Source organism: Poromitra crassiceps, assembly GCF_964638095.1.
Source record: "Poromitra crassiceps genome assembly, chromosome: 7".
In the NCBI taxonomy this organism is placed as follows: domain Eukaryota; kingdom Metazoa; phylum Chordata; class Actinopteri; order Beryciformes; family Melamphaidae; genus Poromitra; species Poromitra crassiceps.
This window is the reverse complement of record NC_139628.1, coordinates 26,929,285-26,951,460: the sequence shown is the minus strand read 5'-3', so window position 1 is coordinate 26,951,460 and position 22,176 is coordinate 26,929,285. Positions and strand designations below refer to the sequence as shown.

Genomic DNA, 22,176 nt, shown 5'->3' with positions numbered 1-22,176 from the left:
GTAACAGTGCTGCCACTGCAGAGGAGGGTAAGACACACAGGACATTTACTCCATGTATTACAATGTGACAGTGCTGTCACTGCAGAGGAGGGTAAGACACACAGGACATTTACTCCATGTACTACAATGTAACAGTGCTGTCACTGCAGAGGAGGGTAAGACACACAGGACATTTACTCCATGTACTACAATGTAACAGTGCTGCCACTGCAGAGGAGGGTAAGACACACAGGACATTTACTCCATGTATTACAATGTGACAGTGCTGTCACTGCAGAGGAGGGTAAGACACACAGGACATTTACTCCATGTACTACAATGTAACAGTGCTGCCACTGCAGAGGAGGGTAAGACACACAGGACATTTACTCCATGTACTACAATGTAACAGTGCTGCCACTGCAGAGGAGGGTAAGACACACAGGACATTTACTCCATGTACTACAATGTGACAGTGCTGCCACTGCAGAGGAGGGTAAGACAAGACATCTACTCCATGTACTACAATGTGACAGTGCTGCCACTGCAGAGGAGGGTAAGACACACAGGACATTTACTCCATGTACTACAATGTGACTGCTGACACTGCAGAGGAGGGTAACTAAGACATTAAGGAACATACGTGACCATTTCAATATCAGCTATTAAGATGAATTCAGTTGCTTAATGAAATTGCTATGATGCGTGGATGCAGAGCGTTTGACCTATGTGTGACCCTGAACTGTAATAAATGAACACTGGGGCGTATTTGCTCGCTCCTGGCCAATCCTGGCGCTTGAATGCTGCGTAGGCGGGCGCAGGGTGTGTTTTGCCTCCAAGGGCAGTGGGATCCATCGATCCTTTTGTCACTTCTGCTCCTGTGTGCACTTCCAGAAAAGGTCTGCGTTGCTTCCGGCACGTTACTTCGTTCCGGAGTGCTTTTGTTTCTTATGAAATTAACACCAGCGATTGTCCGGCCAATGAGAATTTGGTCGGACTGGAGCGTATCGACTAAACAATCGACCAGCCCTACTTTGTGGAAGGGTGTAGCACGGGCCAAGGAAGAACCAATGACATTTTGTAGCAGATCTGAATCACAAGATTTCCATATCATAGCAGACTGGTGTGGACTATTGCCCTTGGCAATAGGCCTGTCACAATAATCATTGAGTGCGTTCACATGCACACCAATAAACTGATAACTGTGAGTAATCAGTTTATGGCAATAATCTGATTTCTGCGTTTACGTGCACTTTAATAATCCGACAATAGGAAAAACCCGGGTTTACATGATTCAGTCAATTAGTCGGATTTCTCTCCAGAAGGCGGCGGTAATTCAACTTTTTACATGCAACTTGTACATGCGCAGATGTATAAACCCACAAGAAACCTGATACGCTGTATACATGCACTCAAAAGACAGGTTATTGGCCAAAAACCTAGGTATGTTTATCGGTTTATTCATAACCCGATAACGGCCATAAACGGATAAAGCTTATCGGTTTATGCTGTTTACATGACCATTTGAATAATCAGGTAACTCCAGAAATCCGCTAATAAACTGTTTATTGTCTGCATGTAAACGCACTGAATGAATCAACTTGTCATAGGATATATGGGGATATATGATGTCATTATCAAATAGTATATCAGTGCCCATATGACAATTGACAGACATTTGACATTGATGCAGCCTACTCTCCTCCTCTCCTCTCCTCTCCTCTCCTCTCCTCTCCTCTCCTCTCCTCTCCTACAGGCCTTTGTGTATTTCGGTGATTGGACTAAGTGCTGTGATTTCATCCGGTCCCACATTCAAAGCCCGGTTTCTGTCCAAGGCTCTGAGCTCACCCTCCACCTCCTCTTGCAGCGCACACAGCTAGTAGACAGGGAGGTATGGAGACACACACACACACACCCCAAAGTCATACCCATCTATAACTCGGGTGATCATTTTGGGAATTACCGCCCAGTATTTATACTACCCTGCTTCTCAAAAAAAAAAGGTATTGTCCCTTTGGTCGGATGGTTAACGTCTTGGGCTTGTAAGTTGGAGACCTCGGGTTCGAAAACCAGCCTCGCCTGTGCCGTTACAATATACTGTACAAGATTCTCGAAACCACCTAACAGAGAACAACATTCTGTGTAACCACCATTATTGTTTTCAGGGGGAACAAACTCAACTGAGCATGTGCTATTGCAGAGTGTCAACAACATCTCTACTGCTCTAGACAATAAGACATTTGGGCAACACTTTCTATGAAGGTCATGTCTATAATGCATTAGGAACACTGTCAGGGACCAAGCAGTGAAGCAAATGAGGACACAGGTGTTGCTCATCAAAACCAGGGTTTTATTTACCCAAAAACATTTTGACAAACCAAAGATATAATGCCTAGGTCTATAAAAGAGGTCAACAAAATACGACAATAACGAAAGGTAACAAAGTAACAGGTATCAACTGAAGAAACTGACCTGCCACAATGGAACACAGGGGAACATATATAGTGGCTGGGGCAAACCAAATGAAACACAAGGGGTAAACAAAATGGACGCCAACTGCAACTAAACACAAAGCAAACTAACTAAACCCAAACCCCCCCCCCATAACTTTGGCAGCAGATGGTTTGGGCTGATGAGCTGGCTCCAGTATTTAAGTGTCCTCAGCCCTCAGCCATGCCTTTTGCCAACCTGCCCCAGAACCCTCCAAACAGCGGTGTGGGGCAAATTTTGAAATGCAGGATGGCAGTGTCAGAGGGCTGTAATTTGACATGGAGCTTGTGTGTGTGTCCATGAGAAATTGGCTAAAAAAGGGTGGGCTGCCCGTGCTATCCTGCATTGTCCTGGCAACCCAACCAAATGACCCTGCCTGGCGTACCATGCGTCCTTTGGTACCATGCATTTTGCAAGGTGTTTTAGTTGTCACTTTAGACCCCACATGTACCCCCTGAAATATCTGTATGTTCAACTCAGTTAAAGCTGAATTCAGCTATGTTTTTGTGTTCAAATAAGTGTTAAATGGCTCTATATTCTGACAGCAATCACTGAAATAGAGTGAATGGATAGTTTGAGATCGGCGCCAATTTTGATCCAATCAGAGAAAAGTTGACATTTTCTAAGAAACGGAAGGTCCAATCGCGATCCCTCTAAAGGACTACCGATATATGTATTTTTTCACCTCGGATCCAATGCCGCCATCCATGAGTCTCTACAAGTTACGGTTGCGGAGATACGTCCGCCCAGCCTGCAGGACTACAGGAGAGAGATAGAGGACAGTGGGGGGTTGGGGGTTTCAAGTCACTGACCAAACACTCTATTTCAGTGATTGCTATCAGAATATAGAGCCATTTAACACTTATTTGAACACAAAAACATCGCTGAATGCAGCTTTAATTGAAATAATCAAACCCTCAAACAACAAAGGATTCTCTGACAGGAATCATTTCCATTTACCAACAACCCATACCAGTTGACTAAGTGCATTGTATCTTAATTACTCAAAATATAAGGTGACTAAAAATGACAACCATATTTCTGTTTCGGCAACCAAGAGCAGATGCCTGGTTGCCACCCTGGCAAACACTTTTGAAAGTTAGTGTTGAGCCCTGTACTATTTATCTTACTGTGATTCCCAATTTCCCCCCGGGGATCATTAAAGTCTTTCTGATTCTGATTCTGATTCTGATTCTATGGATGTAAGACAAATGAAAAGTAATTTACTTTGTATCCTTGTATTTATTCGATTAATTTGTGGTGTAGGGTTATAGGGGGGGCAGGGGGACGTTGAGGGTAGACCATTCACCGATACCCCAGAAAATATCCCTCTTTCTCACAGCCCAATGTTGACTGTCCACCATAAATCTTTACAAACTCAGCTCTCATGTGGCTTACTAATTATTTAGGTGATAGAGAACAATCTGTGTCTATAAATGGTTGCATTTCCAAGAAGTCAAGGTTTCTTTTTGGGGTCCACCAGGGTTGCATCCTTGGCCTTTTATTATTATTTTTATTTATATTAATGATTTAGTTTTTGTTGTTTAGTCTGTAAAAATTCAACAGATAATGACTAACCTGATAATCTATGACTTGTGATCTTTTCACAGGAAATGATGTACACAAACCTGATGAAACTGAGCAACATTGTAAGTCTGTTGTTCTATTAAACCAACTTTCTAATTACATTTCTTGAAAGAATAATACTAATTATTATTATTATTATTATTATTATTATTATTATTTTACAATAATCAGCATGGGAACCGAAATAGTATTAAACGATGATACATCATGAATAATGGGGCAGCCCTGTGTGAAAGACGCTGTCTTTGGGCGCCTGGCCCTTAACTCATTGAGTGCCAATGACGACTTTAGTCGTCAATTCATTTAGTGACGTAGAGTGCCATTGACGACTAAAGTCGTCAATTGCGTTTTTTGACGAGGGGATGTCGATCTAAGCCTCTTACATTGCGTCTTACAATATGGGAGCTATTGAATGTGTCTAACCTATTTTACAGAACCCTTAGGTGGCGACAGTGCTCTCCAGATTACAGAAATGTCAGGAATACAGCCTGAAAAAGCCGTGATCAAAGAGAAACCGCTCATGCTGCAGCCCAGAGCCATGTAGATTGCTCTGGCTGCTGCTTGACGGTGCCTGCCAACAGCAATCAATCCGCGCACACAACTGAGCTCCTCTGCCTCTGTCTGTCTGTCTGCATATAGTTTCTCCACACGATTACCCACCAGAAAGGCAGCACTCGACGCCGAAGGGCCAAACCTTTACCTGCAGTCCCGTTTGGCATTTCCTTGTCGCGCATTTCCTTGTCTCCCGCCCGGGAGCCGCCCGGCGCAAAAACGGAGGCTCCGAAAATAGACTGGGTGCGTGTGGGGAGGAGTTTGCAGCTGAGTGGGGGAGAGGGGGGTGGGGCACGCAGGCTCCACAGAACTACACCAGGTCACTACATCAGAAAATATTAGCTAGAGTCAGTGAATGTGCTTGAAATGCTGCATTTCACAAAAGGCTGAATATCTCAGCTTCTAGATAGAAATGCATGTTTTTGCTGTTTTTGACCTATCTTCTCCGGCTGATAACTAAAGAACGGAAAATGGTATCAATAAACTTTTTTTTGCTGATGATACAATAGAGTCTCCTTGTTCTTTTTGCGTGTTCGGTGTTTACATAGTAATATCACACAATATTCTGTGGGCCTCGAGAAATCACTGAAAACGCTCTGAAACTCTGGCACTGGGAGCGTCCGTTCTCCAAAAGTGGCTGGCACTCAATGAGTTAATACCAAATCCTCTTGTTCTTGTTTGGTTTCAGCCTCTTCAAAATCTGGACACGCTGAAATACAGGCTGCTGACTGTGGAGATTGAACAGCCGGCCATGGACCTCATCACATACCTGATGAGACATCCTGTCTGCAACTACCTGATGCCTGTCTGCAACTACCTGATGCTCGCCAATCGGGTAGAAACGCATGAACACACCTGTGTTTTCAGACATCTAACACATAAAAAAGGGCAAACCTACAAATGTTTTTTAAGTATGTTTATTAGTTTTCAGTTTAAACCTACGTATGTATAAGTTAGGTTATCCTTTATTTATCCCCATGGGGAAATTGCTCCTCTGCATTTGACCCATCCTCTACTAGGAACCTTCTTAGAACTAGGAGCAGTGGGCAGCCGCAGTGCAGCGCCCGGGGTATCATGTATGTATCATGCACGTATCATCTGTGCCATGTGGTTCCGATCCAGCTTACACATGGCTCGCGCTGAGCCCAACATAACATGAGACATGCCTCCGCTCCAGAAATTCCATTCCACAGCAGGCTGCTGTAACTTGACAACATGTCCGTGGAGTGGAGATATTTAGTCCTGAAAGACCAAAAAGCAAGACAGCAACTTGTAATGACACAAAGGCTAAAGTGATTACTGACAAGTTGTCTGTGTTGCCGTGTTATTATCGCTGCAGCTCTCTCTCCACCTCTCTGATGTTGCATCAGATGATAGCAGTAATGTTACGGTAGAGTTAATCATACATAGCGACACAGTCAGGGTTGTACTCATTTACACAAAACATTTCAGTGAAAATAAAAAGACGAGACATATCTCGGCAATTAACTGTATATTAATTACTTTTCGTGAATGTGTCTGTCACTGGTCTGCTGCATGTGAAACAGTACATCCTCGTCTCTCTGTAGTCTGTACTGCGGTACTGCTGAGTGCTCCAAAACCGGAAATCCTCAGATGTGGAGCGTACCACTTGGTAGTTTCTGGGGGGGGTTTCCGGTGGGTCGGACCAAAGCCACATCAAAACATGAAGTCTGGTTAAGTAACCGGCCATGGTCCAGACTTCATGTTTCATCACAGAAAAACCGGCTATTAACCTGCTTTAAGTGTTCAAACAGGTTAATGGCCGGTTTTCCCGTCCTAGACATGAGGGATCTTTGTTTAGAAACATTGGGAAATGGTCCGTTTTTTCTGCCGATGACGAGTAGAGCGGACGGGGGGAGGAGTGGGGTGGGAGGAGTGGGGTGGGTTGGGGTGTGGAGGAGGAGAGCCTGAGGCAGAAATTGGCAATGCCCAAAACGCGCGCACAGGTCTCCAGACACTGCATCGACAACACGAGATCTCAGCCCAAAACCTTTCTCCACTACTCCATAACGCACATCTCACTGCGAAGTAGGGATGGGCATTTCTAGCAAAAACATTATTCGAAATTCGCTTTTTTTTTTTTTTTTTTTTTTGTGAGTGAAATGTTGCATTGTCTCCCCTGATTCTAAGTCTAAGTAGGGCTGGGCGATATGACCAAAATCTCATATCCCGATATATGTCATTTCATATCCCGATACCGATATATATCACGATATAGCACATTTTCTGTAAATTCTATTTATAGTTTATATAAAATGACCACATGGCCATTTATTTATGTAGCAGTTAAACCCGTTAAAATGTTGTCAAACCTCACAAAGGATACATGCATTCAGAATACAGATAAGCATGGCTATTCTTTACAACACAAATAATAATAATTAGTTGCAGGGCACTGAGGGCAGTAGAACGAAACACAAACTGAACCACACCACCAGTTCGATTTTCAAAGAGGACACTAGCATTTGCTATTGATGTGTTTGATTAATTTGGAATCATATCTAAAAGCGGCCACTAGGCGGCAGTCTTCCTTTAGTCAACGTCAAAATACCTACATGTTCAGTAGAAGAAGAATAAAACGGTAGAAGAAGAACAACAACGTTATCCAACACAACTCACCCAGGGAAAGCTAAAAGCTAAAGCTAACGATAGACGTTTTGTTGTCAGCCCTCAAGAGATTTCCTTGGGATGATGAGAGGAGATGTTTTGCCAGGTTTAACGTTAGGAGGACACACGCAAATATGGATCAAACGCGGACTTAACACAGCGCAAATGCCTGGGTAGGCTAGGCGGACGGAGTGGAGGTAACATCTCCCTGCTCTAGCCTACTCACTGGCTGATTTGTGCCACTTATAAAGGGACGCAAGGGGCTTGTTGACACAGAGTCTGGTGCGTGTGTGGACTGTGGACGTGAGAAAACAATGCCGTAAAGAGAGTGATTTGCAACACAACGATATAAACGATAGAGCATCATATCAGACGAAATACATTTTCTATCGTCCAGACGAAATATATCGTCATATCGCCCAGCCCTAAGTCTAAGGCTTTATTAATTAATAGAAAAAGCTTCTGCTGTGGATTTTTACTTAGCTCAAACAAGCATTGCACCACTGAAGTAAAGAACATGTTACATGACATTGACATTTTCGAAAATAAAAAACAGTTTTGACAATCATGAGTGGTTCATTAAATATTTAGTAGGCTCAGGTCTGAGTGCCAAAGGGGTGTCAAAGTCACCCCCTCTCCCTCTTCATGGGATTTCATCCGCCATTCATTTTTCCATAAACCTTGCTTAACACGTTCACTGCCGTCGACGAGATATCTCGTCAAAAAAAATCCAACGGTTGACTGCCGTCGACGAGTTATCTCGTCAAAAAAAAAAAAAAAAAAAATTGACGGTGGGACGTGGATCAAACCCTTTTACATCTCCTATAAAAATATGGGAGCTATTGAATTTGTGTTTAACCTATTTTACTGACCCACTAAGTGGCGACAGTGCTCTCCAGACGAGAGAAAGCCAAGCAAAGACAGCAGCGTGAGGAAGCCATTCTCATGAAAATGGATTGGCGAAAACGCTTTCGCTTTCGCGCTGGGAGCTGGCGGTGGGGGATTGCAAATTTGCATAATAGATTATGGGTGCAACACACTTTGAAACACCAGCAGAAAGCCCAGAATCGCACGCAGCTTCATTCCAGCTGAGCTCACAACCGAAAACGAACAAGCCCCATCCAGACTCGCCCAAAGAGCGGCAGCCAGGCAGCACAGACAGCAGAAACTCGCTTGTGACACGCCCGCTGCAGAGCCACGGAGGGAGGAGGAGAACACACATGGAGGGAGGAGTTTGAAGGGGGTGGGGGTGGTGTTATGGAGGAAAATACTGTTCAGAACGATTGTTTAGATGTCTGATGTCTTTGATGCCAAAAATAAATGGTTAAAGTGATTGTTCTATCGAATTTCACAAAAAGGCATTTATCTCAACTTTCCTTTTCAGACGCTGAAACCATGCTGTATTCAACTGCTAATGCCTACATAACTACTAACTCTACAAACTAACTCTTTTAGACAGAGAAAGCACACATTCTATTAGTTCTTTTGAGATATTTTGTGTTCACAAATTCCTAGCAGAAAATAATCCTCGGCTCTTGAAAGATGAGCCAGAATCCTCAAAAAAACCCTTGGCAGAAGCTACCTACAGTAAAAAAAAAAACTGTTGGCAGTGAATGTGTTAAAATGCTTATAAATTTGTTTTACTTGCTCAAACCAAGCGATTCGACTATACTTAGAATCAGGGGAGACAATGTAACATTTCACTCACAAAAAAAAAAAAAAAAAATCGAATTTCGACTTTCAATAATAAAAGTCGACCTTGATAATAACAACGATTATTCGAAAATTCGATGCCCATCCCTACTGCGAAGTTCCCCATGCATTCCGACGTATTCACACGAACCAAGTCAACCCGTGACCTACTGAATCGCGAGTGACCATAAAACATTCGGTTTAAGCAACAACAAAAAAATAACAACGGGAAAATAAATCGTTTTTTTCCCCCGTTGTTATTTTTTGTGTCACTGTGTCAATGTCACTGTATGAAGCAGCCTGGCACAGTTGGTACTTGTTGACTGCTCTCTGTGCTGGCTGGAGAAGCTGCGCCCTCCAGCCCTCTGTGAATCCGTGATAATTATGATAAGCCTGAATTGTGTTATTTAGACTGGACTGTCTGCCCTCTGAGCACCGGGCAAGTGCTCTGAGGAGCAAAGACAGAGAAAGTATTTGCATATGTTGTGAGAGTGTTTGGAAATAAAGCCGGCTAAAAAGTGAGCAGACCTTGTTCTTCCTTGTTCTTCCCTGCATATCAGCGCATTTCTCGTGTGTGTTTATGTTACAAAATGTGGTTTGGAGACGAGACAGACTTGTCGGGGACTCCTCCTGGTGGAATATCTTGTAATGTGTCGCCACTCAGCCATGAGCTCTATGAACCCCTCCAATCCGATTTCAGAATTCATCACAGCACAGAGACTGCCCTTCTCAAAATCACTAATGACCTCATCGCTTCCGATTCCGGCCATATCAGTATCCTCATCCTCCTGGACCTCCCACACCATTCTCCTCAAGTGCCTCTCTCACCACCTGGGCCTCACTGGCACGGCCCTCTCCTGGTTCCAATCCTACCTCTCCAACCGGCAACAGTTAATTTCCATCAATGATTTCCATTCCACCCCTGCCCCAGTAAACCATGGCGTGCCTCGAGGCTCTGTGCTAGGACCCCTCCTCTTTACGGTTTACATGCTTCCCCTTGGCCAGCTCATCCGCCACCATGGTCTTAGCTTCCATTGTTACGCCAACGACACACAGTTGTACCTCTCCCACCAAACCATCCACCCACCTCCCCCCGAATCCCTTGTCAACTGCCTCCTTGAAATAAAAACCTGGATGTCATCTATCGTTCTCAAACTCAACAGTAATAAGACCGAGCTCATGGTTGTGGCTCCGGGCGGCACTGCTCAGGAAGGTTGGAGATCTTCTCCTTGACGTTGACGGCTGCTCCATTTCACCATCCACTGAAGTCCGCAACCTGGGTGTCATCCTTGATTCAGCTCTCTCCTTTCACTCACACGTAAAAGCCATCACCAGATCAGCCTTCTACCACCTCAAAATCATCTCCAGACTCAGGCCATCACTCTCTGACTCTGTAGCTGAGACCCTCTTCCACGTGTTGATCACCTCCCGCCTGGATTACTGCAATGGAGTCCTGTTCAGGGTACCCAGCAAAGACAGGCTCCAATATGTACAGAACTCAGCTACCAGGGTTCTTACCCACACCAAGCCCTGGCAGCACATCACCCCCACTCTCGTCCATCTCCACTGGCTCCCAGTCAAGTCCCGCATCACCTACAAAATCCTGCTCCGTCCTCACCTATAAATCCCTCCATGCACTTGCCCCCCAGTACCTGTCTGAGGACCTTCACCCCTACACTCCTTCCCGGAATCGGAGGTCTTCAGACTCCGGTCTCCTCTCCATGCCCCACACCTGCCTGCGAACCTTTGGGGACAGAGCTTTCAGTGTGGCGGCCCCCACTCTCTGGAACTCTTCTCTGCCAGAGATCCACAACGCCCCATCCCTGGACTCCTACAAGAAAACCCTCAAAACTCACCTGTTTGAGAAAGCCTTTGGCCTATAATCTCCTCTCTTCTCTCTGTTCTGTTTTTATTGTTTGTCATTGTGTGTCACTTACTGTAAAGCGTCCTTGGGTTCCTTGAAAGGTGCTATATAAATCCAAGCTATTATTATTTTTTATTATTATTATTATGGTGGGACATCCGCTCATATTTCTCCAATCACCTGCATTGATTCGAACTTCCTCCAGTCTGAAGTGTTTTTTACCCAACTTCCTTTGTCCATGTTCTGTGGGCATGAATTACAGACTGTTTATGGTGCATTCGCAGAATGTAGAAGAGACCATCTGGCTTGAGAGACTAGGTGTGATCCCATCACAAGTTTATTGAGTTATTTATTCCATATTAAATCACATGCACATTTTCACACAAAGAAAATGCCAGGAAAAAAATGCTTCTCTCTTTCTCTTAAAAAGACAATTTTTACATCACAAGAAATATCCTTCTGTCTCCATTTTCTCTTGATTACCTAAACATTGTGTGTGTGTCTCTCTCTCTCTCTCTCTCTCTCTCTCTCTCTCTCTCTCTCTCTCTCTCTCTCTCCCTCCCTCCCCCCCCAGGTGTGCTTTGAGATGGATGACTTTGTGGATGTAGATTTGTTACAGGAGATGAATGCGATTAAGGCAATGAAGTATAAAGGAAAGGAGGACCATCAGCCCAGTCAGTAAGTGTTATGGTGTACCTTGACGAGGTTAGGGCCGACGGGCGACACGCCCGTCTGGTTTCTCATGGACTGCTTGCGTGGGATCCCACACCTTATGCGGCTGATTGGACCACATTGTAATGTTAAGAGTGTCAATGTATATGTATGCTTTTTCGTTCTTTTCTTTTCCTCTGTCTGAGTTTGTTTGAGTCTGAGTTCATCCTAGCCTGGGCAGGCCCGTCCCAAAACGGCACCTCTCACATTGGATTGTGGAGGCTAATGTCTTGGGTGACACCTGCCATCAGGGCACGCAGCCCCCTGCCAGGGCACGCAGCCCCCTGCCAGGGCACGCAGCCCCCGTGGCTCTCTGTGTGCCAGGGCACGCAGCCCCCCCGTGGCTCTCTGTGTGCCAGGGCACGCAACCCCCCGTGGCTCTCTGTGTGCCAGGGCACGCAGCCCCCCCGTGGCTCTCTGTGTGCCAGGGCACGCAGCCCCCCGTGGCTCTCTGTGTGCCAGGGCACGCAGCCCCCCGTGGCTCTCTGTGTGCCAGGGCACGCAGCCCCCCCGTGGCTCTCTGTGTGCCAGGGCACGCAGCCCCCCCGTGGCTCTCTGTGTGCCAGGGCACGCAGCCCCCCGTGGCTCTCTGTGTGCCAGGGCACGCAGCCCCCCGTGGCTCTCTGTGTGCCAGGGCACGCAGCCCCCCCGTGGCTCTCTGTGTGCCAGGCCATGCAGCCCCCCCGTGGCTCTCTGTGTGCCAGGGCACGCAGCCCCCCGTGGCTCTCTGTGTGCCAGGGCACGCAGCCCCCCCCGTGGCTCTCTGTGTGCCAGGGCACGCAGCCCCCCGTGGCTCTCTGCGCGCACTCTACTCGTAGGATGTCTTCATCCTGGGCCCTCTTCAGAGGAGTGACATTTGCAGAGCAGGGAGTTGGACCTCGCCCCTCTCATTTGTTCACTTCTACAGACCGGCCCGTGTGTGGCACAGGCGGTCTTGAGACCCCAGCAGGGAACCTGTCACCTCCTCACGTGGTGGGTTTGAGGAGTGTCTGGTCACTACGGGAGAGATGCATATCCCGTAGTGAGAATCCGAAAACCTTTGGATAAAACTTAGATGGTAAATGGACTGCATTTATCTAGCGCTTTTATCCAAAGCGCTTTACAATGTGCCTACATTCACCCATTCATTCACACACCAAAGGCGGCCAGCTGCCACGCAGGGTGCTGGCACAGCCATCGGGAGCAATTTGGGGTTCAGTGTCTTGCCCAAGGACACTTCGACATGCGAGGAGCTGGGGATCGAACCACCAACCTTTTGATTAGTGGACGACCTGCTCTACCTCCTGAGCCACAGCCGCGCCAACTTAAGGCTATGAATTTAACCCTGGTTTTATAAAAAGGTGAGAGGATTCTCACCAGACTGCCCTTCTTGACCAGGGTGGGTCGAGAAGAGAACCTGCCAAATCTGAAGTGGCACGCTCTCCGCTTGGGCATATGGGGCACCGCCCCATGCCAGGCGGAGGGTCACGCCCCTTTTGCTTACCCCATTTGGCAAATGGTGTAGAGATGTTGTCTTCTGTGTGATCTTGGCAGAGCAAGATAACCCGTAGTGAGAATCTTCTCACCTTTTTTATAAACTCGGGGGTTAAATTCATAACCTTGAGTTTTCTGTAACCTTTCGAGGCAGCTGGATTTGAGATCACGACCACACGAGAAATCCCCCTCGTCATGCTGCCAGATATACATTTGAATCCGTAGTAGTGGGCCGGACCAGTCAGCGTTGAGTCAGCTATGGGTGGGACTTAGGTGTGACGACAGCGAGAAGCCAGCTCGTGATAGATGGTGATAGACAGATGGTTCATCCAATCACCTGCCAGGTATTTTTTGAAAGCACCTGCCTATTTCAGTTTCCAAGGATGAGAACTTGCTTATTTAATCCAGAGAGGTCTGATGATCACAGCGCTTCCCACAAACAGCGTAGCCCCCCTCCCTCCGCTGAGAGCAGGGACTGATATACAGGGTGTTTGCGGGTTTTAAAAAGTCTTAAAGTGTAACTACACCAAAACTCAAATGTTTGATGAAGCCCGACACCTAATGGTGAAAAATAGGTTACCGAACTGGCCTTCTGTTATTGGCTGGTCTCTTTCCCCTGTGATGTCACCCTCTCTAGAGTACAAGAGGTGGTGATATCACGGAGGAAAGACACCAGTCAATAAAAGAAGGCCAGTTCAGTACCCTATTTTTCACCATTGACACTGTGGTCCAGCCATATACTACGTCTTGACCTAGTCTTGTTTGTTGAATAAACCCATGGATATCAACCAGCTGAATAACTGCCCCCCCCCCCTCTTCCCCAGGAAAACTTGGTTTGGAAAATTTGAAAGGTGAGTTTGTCCTATCGAAAACGGGCTTCATACCGAAGCTCTATATATTTAAGCTACACAAATGTGTGTGCATAATCACAATAGTCTAGTTTCTGCAGAATGTGGCAACATTTTTATGTCTTCATGTATTTCCCCATGATGTAGAATGCCTGTTGTTAAAGTTTGTAAAGCAGGGGTGCCCAACCAGTCGATCGCGGTCTACTGGTCGACCACGGACTGACCCCAGGTCGATCGCGAGGGGTGTCAAAAATCGTTTTTTTTTTTAAATAATCAAATAAAATATAATGGAAGTACATGCAGTTGTTTATTTTAATTATGGATCATAATACAATGCAATTCCAAATGCACTTTTATTTTAAAAGTAGCCACACAGTGAGAAAAAAGAAAGTGAGAAAAAATAAATCATGTATTGGGGGAAAAAGTGATGCATCGATTTAAGATGCATCGATAATCGTAATCGAATCGAATCGTAGCCCTCTGAATCGTAATCGAATTGATTCATGTGGCCAGTGAAGATTCACAGCCCTAATGTCAAGTGGTTGTGGGACAACGAGAAAGTGTTGTGATGTTAGTTACTGCAGGCTGGAAATGATGTGTGTGCGTTTGCGATGTTGAAACTGGACTGGTAGAGGCTGGCTACTTGAAAAGTAGATCTTGGGTCAAAAAAGGTCGGGCACCCCTGTTGTAAAGTGAAAAGAAACCAAACCAAAAAGTTACTGCCAGAACATCACATTAATAATTGTGATTAATAATCGTGACAACACTAATAAAATAAACAAGATTACCCTTTTAGCCATAATTGTGCTCCTCTACTTTTTTGGAAAATATGTTCCCTTGATTTTCACCACTATTTTGTACCATTTAAAAGTTGCTATATTCAAGCCTCCATGCCCACTAGCGATTCCTGTGCACCTGTCATTTCAGGGTTATGGACCATACAGCGCGTCTAAAAAACCTATCCAAGTTGAAGAAGGTAAATCTCCAGCTGAAAAAAGGGAACCAGAGATTGAGCTGAGGCTTTCCAACTCACTCAGCATTTGCACTTACCACACACACACATGTTCATATATCTTTCACTAATCCAGGATCAAGGAGTAATAACAGCTTTTACCTTCTTTGTTATTATTATTATTATTATTCATAGCTTCCATGTAATGTGATGCAGTAAAATCCAATATAAAGAGGTGTGGGCTATTTGTCCAGTGTAGAAATAATTGATGCTATTGATTCAGTGTCACCGCCTCACATTACATGAAATTCTATTATGGATCCTTGAAAAGTGATGGAAACGTTTTGAAATTGTCCATGAAAATGTTTGGGAACCCCTGACTGTAGTACTTACACTAGAATTACTACAGTCAGCAACATTTTGATGCTGCACAACTAGCTAGGTCAGATGTCATGGGACTGTACAGCATCTGTACTTGTTTATTATTATTTCATGTTGTAGCCTAAAGTATATTATTGAGAGATGTACAATTTGTACAACAAATGCTACAAGGGAAGTCAGACTGAAGCTAGTACAGTCTGGCAGTGTGTGAGGAGTCCTCTGGTCAGTTCTCCATTTATGGAGCTCCAGAATGTGTAACATCTCTATCACATATGGATTTAGAAATCCTTAGTCAATACTGTAATGTCTACTGTTAGTCTAGCTTGCAGTTTGTTTGTTTGAATGCAGCTGTGGTTTGTGGAGGATCAATAGTATGTGATGGACAGCAAATGAACAAAATTAAAATACAAAATTTCTTCAGTTATATGGATATATTATATATTATATATTATAATAATATAATGGATTGTGATTTTCCAGGATATCATCCAACTGGACAAGAAGAAAGACAAGACTCCATGCAAGACGCTGTCACGTGGTAAGATGCTTTGTTTGCATTATTTATGTGGCATGGTGTCATAGTCGTAATCAAACCCCTGATAACATGGGTTTTCGTGCCATAATCTGCCTGCTGTACACAAAACAAGACCACAAGCTCTGCTAAATATTATGTGATGAGTTGAGTCATTTCCCCCCTCATACTAACAAGATAAATGCTGTAACACCACTTGAAAATATCATGTTTGTCATTTTTAAATCAATGTTTTCAAGAGTAATCCATGTACCATTGATATCCACTCCATCAGACTCCAGTCAAGAGTACACTGACTCCACGGGCAACAGCCTTCAGGAGTTTCTGTTCAAAACGATGAGCGAAACTAAGACAAGGTATGAGACCAGGGCCCGAAATTAACTTTTTGACCCACCGGCCAGTGGCGGGTAGATGGAAAACATCTACCCGCCAAGCATATTTCTTACCGGCCAAAAAAAAAAACGCATTTTTGTGTCACATATATCCATATATATCAATTTTTTCAGTACATTTCAAGTAGAAGGTATTACGTTGAAGAATACACAATTGAATAAGAGGCCAGAGTAAAATTTGAAGCAAATTATTTTAATATATTGATTGATGATTGATTAATCAATACATGTCAAGTCAATCTTGAGCTTAAATTGTTGTAAAAAAAACAACGCAGCTAAAAGTAATAACTGCGACAGTCTCAGTGCACAGCGCACAACTTGGGCTACACACCTTTCTCTCCCACTCACACCTGGCACCTGCGTTAGCTCTCCTGCACTCGTTCTCCGCTCCGCTTCGGCTTTATTGGTGGGTAAGCATTTTGATTCATCTCCTCATCATAGCTCGGCAACAAGCGCGAGCGATTGATTCATTGATTAATTCGCCCGATGTAGGCTGGCAGAGGTTAAAATACGCTTTTTACCTCCGCTAAAGTGACGACTGCATTCCATTCCACTCCAGTCATGTTTGGTAGCCTATATAAGGCAGAGCCAGAATGAAACAGCCTCACAAAGCACTCGTATTAGCCAGCTGCGCACCAAAACTGGCAAAACACACATAACTATTATCTCCTCATATATACTGTATCATACGAGTGGTGTCGGCAACAAGTGCGAGCGATTGATTCATTGATTAATTCGCCCGATGTAGGCTGTCAATTTAGCAGAGGTTAAAAGATGCTTTTTACCTCCGCTAAATTGACGACTGCATTCCATTCCACTCCAGTCATGTTTGGTAGCCTATAAGCCAGCTGCGCACCAAAACACACATAACTATTATCTCCTCATATATACTGTATCATACGAGTGGTGTCGGCAACAAGTGCGAGCGATTGATTCATTGATTAATTCGCCCGATGTAGGCTGTCAATTTAGCAGAGGTTAAAAGATGCTTTTTACCTCCGCTAAATTGACGACTGCATTCCATTCCACTCCAGTCATGTTTGGTAGCCTATAAGCCAGCTGCGCACCAAAACACACATAACTATTATCTCCTCATATATACTGTATCATACGAGTAGTGTCGGCAACAAGTGCGAGCGATTGATTCATTGATTGATTCGCCCGATGTAGGCTGTCAATTTAGCAGAGGTTAAAAGATGCTTTTTACCTCCGCTAAATTGACGACTGCATTCCATTCCACTCCAGTCATGTTTGGTAGCCTATAAGCCAGCTGCGCACCAAAACACACATAACTATTATCTCCTCATATATACTGTATCATACGAGTGGTGTCGGCAACAAGTGCGAGCGATTGATTCATTGATTAATTCGCCCGATGTAGGCTGTCAATTTAGCAGAGGTTAAAAGATGCTTTTTACCTCCGCTAAATTGACGACTGCATTCCATTCCACTCCAGTCATGTTTGGTAGCCTATAAGCCAGCTGCGCACCAAAACACACATAACTATTATCTCCTCATATATACTGTATCATACGAGTAGTGTCGGCAACAAGTGCGAGCGATTGATTCATTGATTGATTGATTCGCCCGACGTTCGGCTGTCAATTTACCTCCGCTAAATTGAGACTGCATTTCATTCCAGAGGCACGTTTGGTAGCTTATACGGGAGAGCCAGAATGGAACAGGCTCAGGAAGCACTCGTGTTACAGTATACTACTGCACTGAACTAACGTTCATTTCAGACTGCTTCCTTGTATATTGTGGCTGGGATCAGTGCTCCGCAGCGCACTCCCAGCGTTTAACAGTCGGAAAAAGACGCTTGGGGGACACAGGCGGCTACACACAGTTTTAATATTACATGACGACTATTTTGCGACCCGCCACGTGGCGGAGAGACGCCAAACCTAACACGCCAAAGCTAAAATATGCCCGCCATTGGCGGGTGGCGGGCTCTAATTTCGGGCCCTGTATGAGACTGCCACGCAAGATTGATGTGGTCTCTAGCTTTACTGCACCAAGGCAGCACATTGACCAGTGTTTATATTACATCATCTTTGATTCAGTAACTATACATATTCTAGCTTCATATTCTATCTATAACTTACATACAGTACATTAAAACATCTGCCAAGGATTAAGTACACAATAAAGCCAAAGGCTTATTTGTAATGTGATCCTCTTGGGGGGGGGGGGGGGGGGGTTGGCAGGCAAGCAAGATGCCAAGAGCGTCATGTCCAACAAATTGCTAAAATACGCTATTAACAATTTTTACATTTACACATATATATACCGGTACATACATTTACATTTTACAATTTACATTATATACAGCACTTCAATACAAAAAAAATTCATTCACTTCACAGCATGCCGATACAATAATTAATTTACATCGTAATGCAAAAAAAAAAAAAAAATACAGCATAACGCAACACAATCCATGGTTGCGCAAAATCCCTACTTTGACAGACCATTTGCTAGCCACTTCTTTGTGGCCCGTCTAAAGCATCCCTCCTCTTCGATGAGCTTCAGAGACACAGGGAGCTTATTCCACTCGATTGCTGCCGAGTACAAAAATGTGTTTTTTCCCATTAAGGTCTTAAATCTAGAAAGAACGAAATCAGTAGAGCTTCTTCTAGTAACATAATTGTGAATATCTCTGAAACAATTCAAGTAATTAGATAGCCAATTTGGCTTGAATTACTCTTTTCTCAACTGGCAGCCAATTTAGTTGCTGAAAGAAAGCTGGCATTAACTCATTCAGGGCCAATGACGTCTTTGACGTGTTATCAGGAATAGCCCAGAGGGCCAATGACGTGTTTGACGTGTTTTTGTTTTTATTCGTGCAGCGCATAGTTAAAACACTTCCCCAGCCTGTCACATGGTATCAGGTCCCTAGCATCTAAGACAACACGTGAACAAACACATACCGCAGCTGTTGTTTTGAAATTGAGCAAGAGGAAAAGCAGAAAACGGGTAACGCTTCCTTGTGCAGACAAGAGAAACGCCATTGAAACGCGCCTCGGCGCGCTGCACGAGCTGGAGTCGCCTTCCTCTGTGCCAGCCGGGAGAAAACGGGAGAAAGTAATCAAGAGATGTGTTTGATCATCGGAGGAATGAGGAAATGATCGATCAGTTTGCGAGGGCGGTGAGGACGTGTTGAATAGCCGAGGGGAAAACGGGAACGATCAGATAGCAGGGAGGATATGACAGGGAGACATGGACGAGGACTGGTGGACCAGAACAAAACAAAATAAACACACAAGGCAGAAGCGGCAGTCACAGCAGCCCGCTGTCCTTTCTCAAGAGCTATTCAGTTGGTTCATGAAATCGCTGGGCTGCGTGCCCTCCAGTGTTGCTCCTGGCCAATCCCAGCGCCACAGGGCGTGGTTATTGCTTATCCTATGTGGGGTTAGAAATCTAAAAGGGGGATCGTGTGTGTGTGTGTGTGTGTGTGTGTGTCTGTCTGTCTGTCTGTCTGTCTGTCTGTCTGTCTGTCTGCACACTCACTCACACCGAGTAAACTGTATTGTTGAATGTAAAAAAAAAAGCACTTCATGTGTATATATATATATATATATATATATATTTTTTTTTGTCATTTGTGTCCTAACGAATAATATTTACATGTCTGATGTCAATACAGTTCAAAATAAAATAATTGAGAGTGAGTTCTGCCTGAGATTGTGCCCTTTTACAAAAATTGCCTTTTCTCCTGTTTATTTTCTCAGGGAGACCTTTTGGGGGAAAACAGGGTGTATATAAATGGCTATAAGTAGAGTACAGAACATGCTAAAAGCTCACTTTTTTTTTCCTGGTGAACCCAGAGACGTACATCTTCATTTTGAGGTATTGCAAATCACTCTGGTGCTAATAGATAATTTACTGTGGGTCTTGAAAGATGACCAACAATTATGAAAATCTTTGGCCTGTGCTAAATATTGGCAGTCCTAAACTGGCCCTGAATGAGTTAAGTGAGTGCTTGTAGGAGTCTGGACAGACATGGTTGTAGACTGCTGACTTGTTGGCGGAGGCATATAACAACCGCGATGCGGGATTTCTAGTTGAGGCTTACAATTAGTCACATAAATTACATAGTTGGAAGATTTTGGTGCATTTCGTTTGCCAGGGTCTTTAACCTAACCTAAGTTAACTTGGAAAGGTATTTATTGCAGTGCCTCTTGTCTTTGATCTTTGCTTGGTACACTGTCTGCACTCTGCCCAATAATGATCTCTCGCCCTCTCTACTCTGCCCTTTTCTTCTCTCTCCCTCTTTGCCTCAACAGGCCTAAAGTGGTGCTGCTCAAACTAGAAGGATCATTCATGGAGTTCATTCTTGATGACAAGTAAGCCACATCTTCACAACCACTCACTCACATTTAAATGTAGCTCCAAAAAGCATGGGACAGTGTGCCCGATGGCACCTATCACATAATGGTGCAACAGAAGGGTAGATCCTGTGCAACTTATGTTTGGAATAATGAAGACGATGAGCAACTTTAAATTGAGCTGGTGCCTGCTGTTAATTGCGCAGAGTTGGACCACAGATAGACTCCTGTCCCATATGACCTCAGATAAATCAACATAAAGTGCCTCCTGCCACGCCTCTCTAATCCTCTCAGTGGGGGCCCTGACGCGGCCATCGAACAGAGATACAAATCTCTAGAAATAAGATGCCTGGAGTGAGGGGGGCATGGCAAAACATTTTAAAAAGTGTGTTCATCTGGGAGAACTTCAAAGTCGCAAATCTTGGATCGGATGTAATGTTTAACTTGTATTTATCTGTACAAATGTGTTTGCGGCATCTAAAATGTCCTCATTACAGGGATGCAAACTGCGCTTTTCTCATGTCAATTTGGGTGACTTACGTGATTCATCCAGATCCAGGTCCAGGGGGGGTAGGGTGACCGCAGTCCAGGCTCGGACCCAGACGCTGTCCTATGTTATGTGTTACTGTATGTCCTGTTTTTAAGACCAGGGATCATGTTGGAAATAAGTGTCCGTACTTTTACTTGGATTTTGCTGTCTTTATATCTATAATAAAATCAATCAATCAACTGATAAATCATTGAGAATTATTCAAGTTTGACGGAGCGTTTCCATTTTAACCGGCGCAGTGTTTCTAGACTACTCACTAGTTCACCAGCCTCACAGACATGCTACTCAGCCAATCAGTGTCACCACTGGCAACCCAGGTGATGCTACCCAGCCAATCAGTGCAGCCGCGCTCAGCTGCGTAATGGCATCTCCCTTGTCCTGAAAAAGCAATGAGGTAAACACAGCCATAAGTGCAGTTCTTGCAGAAATAGACTCAATAACAACAATTAAACATGACCACTATGCACCAGTGGAGTTTATCAGCGGAAAAGATGTTTTCATCGTTCTTTACCTTTTTGTATGTTTGTATTTTCTATGTTCAGGACCCCAGGAAGACTAGAGGTACTTCCACGTGCTTCTAATGGGGATCCTTAAATAAACTTAACTAAACGAAACTTATGAGATGGATGGATTATTTTGGACTGCATGTGGCGACGCTGATTGGCTGAAGGAGTTGTCTTTCAAGGCAAGTACTCCCGCCCACTGAAATCATTGTGGGAGGTGATAGTCCAGTCCAGACCAATGGATTGTATGATACCGCGTTCAAGACAACTCAGACCGCCGGGAAAAATGGGTTCTGACCTGTAAAAAGTTAATTGAACCATCGTCCAGGCTGGAATTACGGCTCGAAAATTCGGGTATCATCCAGAGCTCCGCTTTGTCCGAGTTAAAAGTCACAGCCACATCAAAATGGTGACTTGTATCATTAATGGTAATCACAGAATTATTATAAAGATGTTTAAAGACGTTTTAACACAAAATTTGACATCTTAATTATGTATTGTTAGTTAATATGTGTTTGTGTCATCTGTATTTCGCTCTGTGTGAAATTCAGCATTCAGCATGTTCGGTTAGCATTGTTAGCTAGTACAATGCTAACAACACAGGTTGCTATAAAAACTCTCTCGTAACTCTCTCGTAACGGACAAGCCCGTCTTTTATTGTCACACGAACACCACAATACATGCATGCGGCCACATGCTGACGGTGGACGGTGA

General features: G+C 44.4%; 1 protein-coding gene across 1 annotated transcript in view; it reads left to right on the top strand.

The window, feature by feature from the left end:
- Positions 1 to 22,176, top strand: part of LOC310779142 (uncharacterized protein) — a 117,492-nt gene that overhangs the window by 73,376 nt on the left and 21,940 nt on the right. The window contains exons 24-32 of the mRNA XM_083639639.1: positions 1,736 to 1,870; positions 4,080 to 4,118; positions 5,297 to 5,443; positions 11,367 to 11,470; positions 13,801 to 13,827; positions 14,752 to 14,800; positions 15,638 to 15,695; positions 15,964 to 16,045; positions 20,368 to 20,427. Of these exons, the coding sequence (XP_083495765.1) occupies positions 1,736 to 1,870; positions 4,080 to 4,118; positions 5,297 to 5,443; positions 11,367 to 11,470; positions 13,801 to 13,827; positions 14,752 to 14,800; positions 15,638 to 15,695; positions 15,964 to 16,045; positions 20,368 to 20,427 (701 nt within the window). The remainder of the gene's footprint in view (positions 1 to 1,735; positions 1,871 to 4,079; positions 4,119 to 5,296; positions 5,444 to 11,366; positions 11,471 to 13,800; positions 13,828 to 14,751; positions 14,801 to 15,637; positions 15,696 to 15,963; positions 16,046 to 20,367; positions 20,428 to 22,176) is intronic.